Here is a 10,700-nt window from a genome sequence, read left to right on the forward strand (position 1 = left end):
CAGTTTCAATGGCAGTTTGGGAAGATAATATAGTACCATCATCTTTGGTCAGCATTGTGAGGGCTTTAGATTGTTGTCTGACTTTAATAGAGGCATGGAAAAAAGCAGTGTTAGCATCACCAGTTTGAAGCCACTTGATCTTGGCCCTTTGTCTAATGGTTGAGGCTTCAATCTCATTCCATATTATAAGGTCATCAGTACATCTCTTTACATCTTGAATCAAGGAGATGTTCAGTCTATCAGAAGCAAGCTTTTGCTGAGCATCCAGGAGATTTTCTCTAGCCTTGGTCATATTCTGTTTGGCTAGAATCAGAGGCATTTTGAGTTTGTATAAGATAGGCTGAAGCCTTTTCAGTTTATGCCATAAGATATAGCTAGCCCCCCCCCCACTAGAGGTTGCATCCAACTAGTCTTGACTGCATCAAAGTACCCATCACAGGCAGTGACACAGTTGACAAATATAAACCTCTAATGGATTTTCATTGTAGCATTCTGATTGGCAAGGCAGAGCATAGAATGGTCAGAGACACTAGGAGGTAAGATCTTAAGAGTAGTGTTCATATTAGTTTGAAACCAAGCAGTATTGGCTAGTACTTTATCTATTCTAGAATAGATAGGTCCTACAGTATGGTTGTTAAACCATGTGTAGTGGTCCCCATAACTGTCCATCTCAGAGAGATCCTTAAGATCCATAAGGTATTGCAAATCCCTCACCTCTGCTTCAGTCACAAGATGGCCCCTAATTCTATCATTACCCTTAAGGACATTGTTGAAATCCCCTACGAGACACCAAGGTCCCTGAATGTTGAGATTCTCCAAGTCCTTCCAAAGGATCCTTCTTTGCTCCAATTGATTCAAGCCATAAATAGCAGTCATCCAAAACCTAAAGGAACCAGACACATCATATATTCCACAGTGAATCATTTGACTAGTAGAAGCTCTAACTTGGATATCAACATTATTAGAATTCCAATGAATCCACAACCTACCATTAGCATGAGAGGAATAGTTATCTAAATAGTTATCCCCTAGATTCAGTTTATTTCTAACAGTGCTAGCTTGACCAGGTTTAACCCTAGTCTCAATTAGAATATTAATATATGCCTTAAGCTCTAGGAGACGGGAGCTAATCTCCCTAAGCTTACCAGGCTTATTTAACCCCCTTAGGTTCCAGGAGACAATCATTGACCAGAGTCTTGGAGCACTTGCAGGTCCTGCAAAATCTGCAAGGCATCAAAGCCATTTTCACATGTCACTCTAGGGGAAGGAGTATGAATCATAGGTCTTTTACCTCTATCCATGCCACTTTTCCTCACTTCAATCCAAGCATCTGTCTGATATGGTTGGGAGGCAACATCTTTTACAATAGGATCTACAGTTTTGTGCTGGGAGGGTTGATCAGTTGTAGGATTCTCAGGGGGCTTAGCTTTAGGTTTCCATTGTGTCACTTTAGGCTTTGGCTTATCACAATTGTGTCCTGGATTTTGGCATCGAGCACAATAGATGGGCTTCCATTCGTACTCAACACCCTGCTGTGTAACACCCCATATTTTCTAAATTTAATTTAATTGGAAATTAAATTACTATTTGGAATTATTCGGTATTTTGGTGGAATTATTTGGAAAGAATTATGAGATGGGCTATTGGGCCAAGTGTGGTGTTAGTAAAGAGGGGGGTGCTATGTTGGTAAAGCCCTTTACTAATTAAAATGTTATTTTCATAAAACATTTTGGAATTTGGGAAAAGAAAGAAGAAAGAACGTGAAAGAACAGAGGTTCTGGGGAACACGAAGAACCGAAGGAAGCTGAAGATGGAGAGACCAAAGATTGAGCACTCTTGGCTAAGGTAAGGGGGGACTCTCTGGTTATCATCTATTATTGTGTTCTTAGATAATAATATTGATTAGGGATGTTGTTGAGTCAATTGGATCATATGTTAGGTTTAGGGAGGTTATGAATTGATGAAAATTGCATGAATTATTGATAGATTATGTGTTGTTTTGATGTGTGATGATGATTAGTGATGCAATTGATGATTAACTGCCTGCATATGATGTTTGGAGTCAGTTTTGGACTCAGATTGAGTTAGATCGCAGGATCTGACGCAGACCCGATAGTCTGCGAAATCGCCAGTTCGCGCCGCGTCCCCGTGTTGGCGCCGCGAAGGCGTACTTTTCCTCGCATCGCGCCGCGTGCATAGGTTGGCGCCGCGAACGTGTTTTTGTGGTTCAGGTCGCGCCGCGAACTTTGGTTGCGCCGCGTGCTGTTGATGTTTTGTGATATTTTCAGGAAAGTTCAAAGAGGCATAACTTTCTAACCGTTGGTTCATTTGATGCGCCGTTTTGGGCTAAATGAACCTTATTAAACGATCTAAGTGATGATGATTTGATTGGTTTAGAATGATGATAAATATATGTTGCTATTCTTGATGATGATGATGATTGTAGCAAATATGTGCTTATTTATATATGATTATTGATACATGTTTGTATTGGTGATGAGATTATGATATTCATTGGGTGATATTGGTTTATAACATGTCGTAAATGAATACATGTCTCGTGATTATGTTGTTGAGTTGATTTATCAAATTATTACATGGTGTGTAATGATGATAGATGTAACGATGTATGATGATGGTGATGATTGATGATTGTGAATATTAATATGCTGTTAATATTAATACGTTGGTTATGGTGGCAATTAACATTACTATGATGTGTATGTTATTGTGATGATGTGGTGTATGTATGTGAATGATTGAATGATGCTTAAACATGTACATACTTGTTGTGACCTTATTGGTAAGAGGTGTTAAGCGATGTTAAGCATCGGAATGATGATGATGTATGAAGATGTAAGTATGTGTCATGTGTGCATTATTCATAAATCATTTGCATTGGAAGGCTAATTCCCATCGTGCGGAGATTAGCGGGAAGTCATCGTGTGCCCATGTGGGGTGTGAGCGATGAAGCAGTAGTCGTGTGCCCATGTGGGGTGTGAGCGACTAGAGGGCAGTATCAAAGAGAGAAGTCCTGTGAATATGATTCACGAATTTTGGTACCACATGCATAGTGTCAGTTCATACATATGCATACTTTTATAACATGATTGGATGTATTCCAGTGTTATAAATATTGATGATGTGTTGTTTGTGTTTTGTTGGATTAATGTTGAGTATGATTGTCTGTTTGAAAGATGTGTTCTGTTAACGTTTGTGTAAACGATAGATGTTCCTGATAATCTGAATATGATGAGTTGGGTGAATAATATAACTATGATGTGTTGTTATTTAAGATGCTATAACATTTGTTAACTGTGATGAGACTCACCCTTACTTTGATGATTTCAGATTGGCGAGTAGCGGCTTTTGGCTCGGTGAGGATTAGCTCATGAGTCAGTTTAATTGGTATAGCGTCGGTGTCATGCTCTGATATTGTAATACTGGGGGAACGTTAGTTTAGAGTTTATGATGATACTCTATTTTGTTGTTATTGGAGTAATTTTGTGAGATATTGCATAGATGATGTTATGCTTATCTGTTGATTAATGTTCCGCTGTATAGAGACATGAATTTGTTAAATGGATGATTTTCCCCTAAGTGAAGCATGACAACTGATTTATGAAAATTTGTTTTAAATTGAATTGTGGCACCCTTGTTTTCATGTTTTACTCTGAGTTATTTTATTAATTTCCGCGGGGTTTAGAAGGGTGTTACAATAGTGGTATCAGAGCAGGTCGGTCCGTCCGGCCAATTGTTGAGTCAGTTGAGTTGCGCGACAGTTGTATATTGTCGGCATTTTATTCCTTGGTACGCGACATGTGAGTGAATCACTGTCGGTACTTGGTTGTTGTTGCAGGTGTTGGATGGAAATAAGTGGGGGAGAAGCTTCGCTTCTCGGTTATGTTTCAGTTGTAAGAAGATTGATTCGGTAGGTGGTTGTTGGCAACAGTGTGAGCGTTGTCAGAGTTTGTCGTTTCCAGAGTTGAAGGTGATTAGAGGTAATTGACAGTTATTGTAAGAGAAGGAGATTGGAGAGTTGCGATGTGTCAGCTCTGCTGAGAGGCTGCGAAGATGTCAGTTGAGTAGCTTTAGTTCTCGGAAGAGATTCAGCTGCAAGTTTGCAAAGAGGATTGCTGTCGTAATGTTCCAGAAATCGCTTTTCGGTGATGAGATATGTTGCTCAAATTATAAGGATGTTTGGAAGTGAAGAGATACGATAAGGGGCTGTTTGGAATGTGATAAAGTTGAAGAGAATGAGTTTTGGAGAGAGATTTTCGTAAGTAAAACGCAGGAAAATTGCTGAATAGCTGCGGAACTTCGAAAATTCGTAACTGGAGTTCTGGACATCCGATTTGAGTTCCGTTTGGAGCGTCGGAAAGCTAACGAGATGAACTTTGCTATAAAAATAGTTGCAGCAGCTGTAACATATTTAATTGTGACAGGATGACGTTGGAAAGAGGTGAAGTTACGGTTACTCTGGTTCTTATAACTAGACTTGTTTATTGGTACTGCACGGGATGTCAGTGTCAGTGTTGAATGGATCGAAGGAATACTTGGAAGTTTTTTTTTTTTTTTTTTGAGGAGTAATTTTAAGAATTGAATTTACCAATTGAGGAGTTTGGATATATCGTATAGAGTGTCGCTGCATGATGTCAGTGTTGCATTTTTGGACAATGATTGGAAAATTCATATCTTGAGTTCCGAGTGTCGGATTGATGTGCCGTTTGAACCTACGAGGAGGAGGGGATTGTGTTCTAATTTATGGAAGAGTTATAAATACGGTAGAGTGACCCTATGAGGAGAGGTTCTGAAGTCGGTTATGGAAGCGTGAAACTTGTTGAATAAGAATGCCTACTATCGGGATTGTTTGAAACAAAATTGAGTGGAAACATGTTGTTGATGAATAGGTTGATGAGATGTTCGGCAATAAAGATGACTTGAGTGCCGATGGATTTTAGTGAGGAGTTAATTAGTAGTAAAGATGGAACAAACTTTAGAACCCTTGGAATCGTATTTGTGATGGCAAGGTAACGATAAGTATAAAAGAAGAATTGTAGGGAATTTCTAACATTTGTTGACGTGAGGAAGACTTTGTTGAGATTCCGAGTGGGACGATAATTGGACGTGAAGGATGTAATAGAATTTGGATTAAAACCACGAGTTATGAATGTTGTGCTATTGTGTTGCGTAGGAAGTCTTTAAATATGTCGGTGCTAAGGATGAATGAGTTGGATTTAATTGGACAATTTAGAGACTTAAGTGTGTATGTGAAGGTGATCCTAATAGTGTTAGATTGAGTATGCTAGAAGATGACTGGTGGTATTCTTGACGAGATTAGAGAAGGTCAGAAAGATGATGTTGAGTTGATCGATAGGTTGACTTTGAATTACCAAGGTAAAGGCGGTGAATTCAGAATCGACGGGAATAATATAATGAGGTTGAGTGATTGGATTTGCGTAACTGATGTTTTGAACTTCTGAAGAATATCCTAGAAGAAGGACACCGTAGTGAATTATTGGATTATGACGATGTTAATGAGTTTGGGTGCAAACTCGGAAGGGACACTATTATGTAGTAACGACGGTTTATGCTTAAATATGATTTTCAACTAATATTGACAAATTTAGGACTTGATCACCCTAAATCTCTTGTTGGTAGTAGATGGAACCATATAGAAGTGATAAGCTTGTTTTGTTACCTTAATGGTTTAAGATGTGATGAATACTAAGCCGTGAGAATAATCACTCACTATGTTGTGTGAACTTATGAAGAAGTGAATATGAAAGAGTGCAACGTGGTGGATGATGACTTAAGACGGGTAATCAGAGTCGCGCAGCGAAAGTGTGATGTAGAGTAGTGTTGTGAGTACTACTCGCGGAAAGTAAGGAATTAATATGTCGGAAGCCTACATAGAGAATATGTATTGATCTATATGTTGGATTTAGAATTCAGTGGATGTAAGGATGTCGTGTCGGGGAATTATAACTCCTTTGAATAATTGCCGAGATGATGAATATGTTATTACGGTTGTGCGTAATTAACGAGTACGTATTCGGCGGAATTAAAACGAAGAGTTGATGCTATGTGACGTGTGATATTTTTGTGTTGTTGTCAAGGGGTTATTGTAGATTCTAGATATAATGAGGAATTATACTCTATGAAGGGAGAAATTGATTTAATTCTTAGAAAAGAGCGAAACTCAAGTTGAGTTGTTTTGTGAGAAATGGTGTATTGAGGATGACGAGCGTGATTATAATTACTTGTGTGTGCACTCATTCCGATGGTTGGAATGTTTAATAGATGAAGTAAATCAGGAATTTGGTTTTTGAGTGCGAGTAAGTATTGATGAGTGGTGGATTAGTACCATGGATGGTAAAGAATGATCCTTGAAACGAATGAGTAAAGAGAGTCGGAATCAGGTAAAACTCAGAAATCTATTTGGTATAGATGATTGTGATGAGTAATCAGAGTATTGCGAAAGAAGCGGAATGTAAAGTACTAAATAATTGATGGTGTGACTTAAGAGGAGTCAGATAATTGGAATTCAATAGTATGGAAATATGAGTATTGAGTTTCTTGAGGGAAGCGGTTGGTGAAAAATGTAAGTATTACATTATTACTTAGATGGAAAAGTGTGTCTAAGGTTGGTATGTTTGGTAGATGGAATGCATTACTGCAGTGTTGATCAGTGTGATCATACTATGGATTGTGTAATTGTATTACTCAGTGGATGAGCGTATTGTATAGGTTGTACCTATGTTCTGTTGTTGCTAATCTTTTTGGAGATATAGCGGGTGGTATACTTTGGATAGTCAAAGGTGACATAAGAACTGGGATTTGAATGTGTGAAACATGCTTCCTGTTGGTTATGTCAGATGGATTTTGAGGATTGACTGATGGTACTGTTAATTGGGAGCTGGAGAGTCAGGTGAAGGACTCTTATACGAGCTGGTTACTTGAGATATGTTTTCGAGGACGAAAACTCTTTTAGTGGGGGAGAGTTGTAACACCCCATATTTTCTAAATTTAATTTAATTGGAAATTAAATTACTATTTGGAATTATTCGGTATTTTGGTGGAATTATTTGGAAAGAATTATGAGATGGGCTATTGGGCCAAGTGTGGTGTTAGTAAAGAGGGGGGTGCTATGTTGGTAAAGCCCTTTACTAATTAAAATGTTATTTTCATAAAACATTTTGGAATTTGGGAAAAGAAAGAAGAAAGAACGTGAAAGAACAGAGGTTCTGGGGAACACGAAGAACCGAAGGAAGCTGAAGATGGAGAGACCAAAGATTGAGCACTCTTGGCTAAGGTAAGGGGGGACTCTCTGGTTATCATCTATTATTGTGTTCTTAGATAATAATATTGATTAGGGATGTTGTTGAGTCAATTGGATCATATGTTAGGTTTAGGGAGGTTATGAATTGATGAAAATTGCATGAATTATTGATAGATTATGTGTTGTTTTGATGTGTGATGATGATTAGTGATGCAATTGATGATTAACTGCCTGCATATGATGTTTGGAGTCAGTTTTGGACTCAGATTGAGTTAGATCGCAGGATCTGACGCAGACCCGATAGTCTGCGAAATCGCCAGTTCGCGCCGCGTCCCCGTGTTGGCGCCGCGAAGGCGTACTTTTCCTCGCATCGCGCCGCGTGCATAGGTTGGCGCCGCGAACGTGTTTTTGTGGTTCAGGTCGCGCCGCGAACTTTGGTTGCGCCGCGTGCTGTTGATGTTTTGTGATATTTTCAGGAAAGTTCAAAGAGGCATAACTTTCTAACCGTTGGTTCATTTGATGCGCCGTTTTGGGCTAAATGAACCTTATTAAACGATCTAAGTGATGATGATTTGATTGGTTTAGAATGATGATAAATATATGTTGCTATTCTTGATGATGATGATGATTGTAGCAAATATGTGCTTATTTATATATGATTATTGATACATGTTTGTATTGGTGATGAGATTATGATATTCATTGGGTGATATTGGTTTATAACATGTCGTAAATGAATACATGTCTCGTGATTATGTTGTTGAGTTGATTTATCAAATTATTAAATGGTGTGTAATGATGATAGATGTAACGATGTATGATGATGGTGATGATTGATGATTGTGAATATTAATATGCTGTTAATATTAATACGTTGGTTATGGTGGCAATTAACATTACTATGATGTGTATGTTATTGTGATGATGTGGTGTATGTATGTGAATGATTGAATGATGCTTAAACATGTACATACTTGTTGTGACCTTATTGGTAAGAGGTGTTAAGCGATGTTAAGCATCGGAATGATGATGATGTATGAAGATGTAAGTATGTGTCATGTGTGCATTATTCATAAATCATTTGCATTGGAAGGCTAATTCCCATCGTGCGGAGATTAGCGGGAAGTCATCGTGTGCCCATGTGGGGTGTGAGCGATGAAGCAGTAGTCGTGTGCCCATGTGGGGTGTGAGCGACTAGAGGGCAGTATCAAAGAGAGAAGTCCTGTGAATATGATTCACGAATTTTGGTACCACATGCATAGTGTCAGTTCATACATATGCATACTTTTATAACATGATTGGATGTATTCCAGTGTTATAAATATTGATGATGTGTTGTTTGTGTTTTGTTGGATTAATGTTGAGTATGATTGTCTGTTTGAAAGATGTGTTCTGTTAACGTTTGTGTAAACGATAGATGTTCCTGATAATCTGAATATGATGAGTTGGGTGAATAATATAACTATGATGTGTTGTTATTTAAGATGCTATAACATTTGTTAACTGTGATGAGACTCACCCTTACTTTGATGATTTCAGATTGGCGAGTAGCGGCTTTTGGCTCGGTGAGGATTAGCTCATGAGTCAGTTTAATTGGTATAGCGTCGGTGTCATGCTCTGATATTGTAATACTGGGGGAACGTTAGTTTAGAGTTTATGATGATACTCTATTTTGTTGTTATTGGAGTAATTTTGTGAGATATTGCATAGATGATGTTATGCTTATCTGTTGATTAATGTTCCGCTGTATAGAGACATGAATTTGTTAAATGGATGATTTTCCCCTAAGTGAAGCATGACAACTGATTTATGAAAATTTGTTTTAAATTGAATTGTGGCACCCTTGTTTTCATGTTTTACTCTGAGTTATTTTATTAATTTCCGCGGGGTTTAGAAGGGTGTTACATGCTGCATCTTCATTCCTTCATTGTCACAAATTGTAATCTCATTTGGAAGGTCCCTTATGATATCCATTTCAACTAATATTCGAGCATAGGAGATTTGCAATCTATTAGCAGTGCACTCATCATTGACTAATGGGGTTCCCAGAGCACTTCCGATTTTATTCAAACTCATTTCACCCCATAAGTAAAGAGGGAGCTGGGGAAGCTTAACCCACTGGGGAATGGTTCTGAGAAAATCATCTTTGAGTTTGAAATCAGGTCTCCATTCCTTAAGCAGTAAAGGCATATTTCTAATCGTGTACGGGCCACGCATCATCACTTCATCTCGATCACTAAACGACCTGAATCGGAGTAGAAAATACCCTTCCTCATGGTAATACATGTCCGGAAGTTGAACAAAATTCCATTGCTTTGTCATGTAGGTTTTCACAGAGTTCATACTTAGGTCACCCCCATAACGTACAATATAAGAGACGACGCCCAAAAATCTATCTCCGACGCAATATCCTCAGGAGCAATTTCAACTTCCACCACACCGTTTGCCATTTTGGGGGCTATGTATCTCATAGATCTACCTTTCGCAGGGTTTCTGTTATCCTTAAGCACATCTACCCAGAGCTTCCTCTCTTCAGCGTTAGGAACTGGGTTTCCAGTAGGTTGAGTCACCACCGTTGGGATCTTGTCAGCCTTCAGAAGAGTACTAACTTTTTCAGGTGAAGCCACGGTACCACTAGCAGAGGCAATGGATTCAGGTGGCAGCGGAGGAACCGCTTTTTTCGGTCTCCCCCGTTATGACACCATTAAATTCATACGCCGTCGTACTTTTCTTTTTAAAATTAAAAACAATTTATATATTCCCATGATTGGAATTCTCAACCATGGATAAAATAATTCTGCTTATTGGACTGAATCCTTGCACCAGTAAATTTGTAATATGTTTTATATTATAGTAAAACTTCCCTTTTTATCTTATTTTTAAATTAAAAAGAAGTCACTTTTCACAATCATTGGATTGTCTAACCATGGTAAAATGTTAGACTCTTTTTTTTATTTTATTTAAAATTGTAAAACAAAATGGAACTTTAAACAAATAAAAATAAATAAATGTGATTTAACCACAGTTGGTATTTCTAATTGTGGTGAAATGGTTTACTCTTATAATCTTAACTTGTCATGTCTCTTTAGTTTTTCCTTCCCTTGCAAAAACCAAATTGAGTCTTAATAAAGTTTATCATTTCAATTAACAATAAGAACTCTAGACATGTATCATCTCTAACTCTTAAATCATCATATCAACTTCATTTCTTCACCATCATATCTTATCCAACTAGTTCTTCGACAATTGTGGTTGAAATTCATCCATATCTTATCTAACTCGTACAAAGCAAAGAAATACAAAGAAATAACTGGAAGTAGGAACTCAAATGACTCTTGCAAGAAGGAAAGACCAAACTCACTTCTTTAAATTCTTCACATTTCTAGTACGTAAAATATTTCCACTATTCATGTTACAA

General features: G+C 37.9%; 1 protein-coding gene across 1 annotated transcript; it reads right to left on the minus strand.

Moving 5' to 3' along the window:
• Window positions 1–468: 468 nt before the first annotated feature.
• Window positions 469–9,732, minus strand: LOC131611040 (uncharacterized). Its single transcript, XM_058883167.1, has 4 exons — window positions 9,650–9,732; window positions 9,188–9,527; window positions 1,292–1,553; window positions 469–1,223 (listed from the first exon to the last, which is right to left on the minus strand). Exons 1-4 carry the CDS (start codon window positions 9,730–9,732, stop codon window positions 469–471), a joined length of 1,440 nt encoding a protein of 479 aa, XP_058739150.1.
• Between the last annotated feature and the right edge of the window lie 968 nt (window positions 9,733–10,700).

Source organism: Vicia villosa, linkage group LG6 (assembly GCF_029867415.1).
Source record: "Vicia villosa cultivar HV-30 ecotype Madison, WI linkage group LG6, Vvil1.0, whole genome shotgun sequence".
In the NCBI taxonomy this organism is placed as follows: Eukaryota; Viridiplantae; Streptophyta; class Magnoliopsida; order Fabales; family Fabaceae; genus Vicia; species Vicia villosa.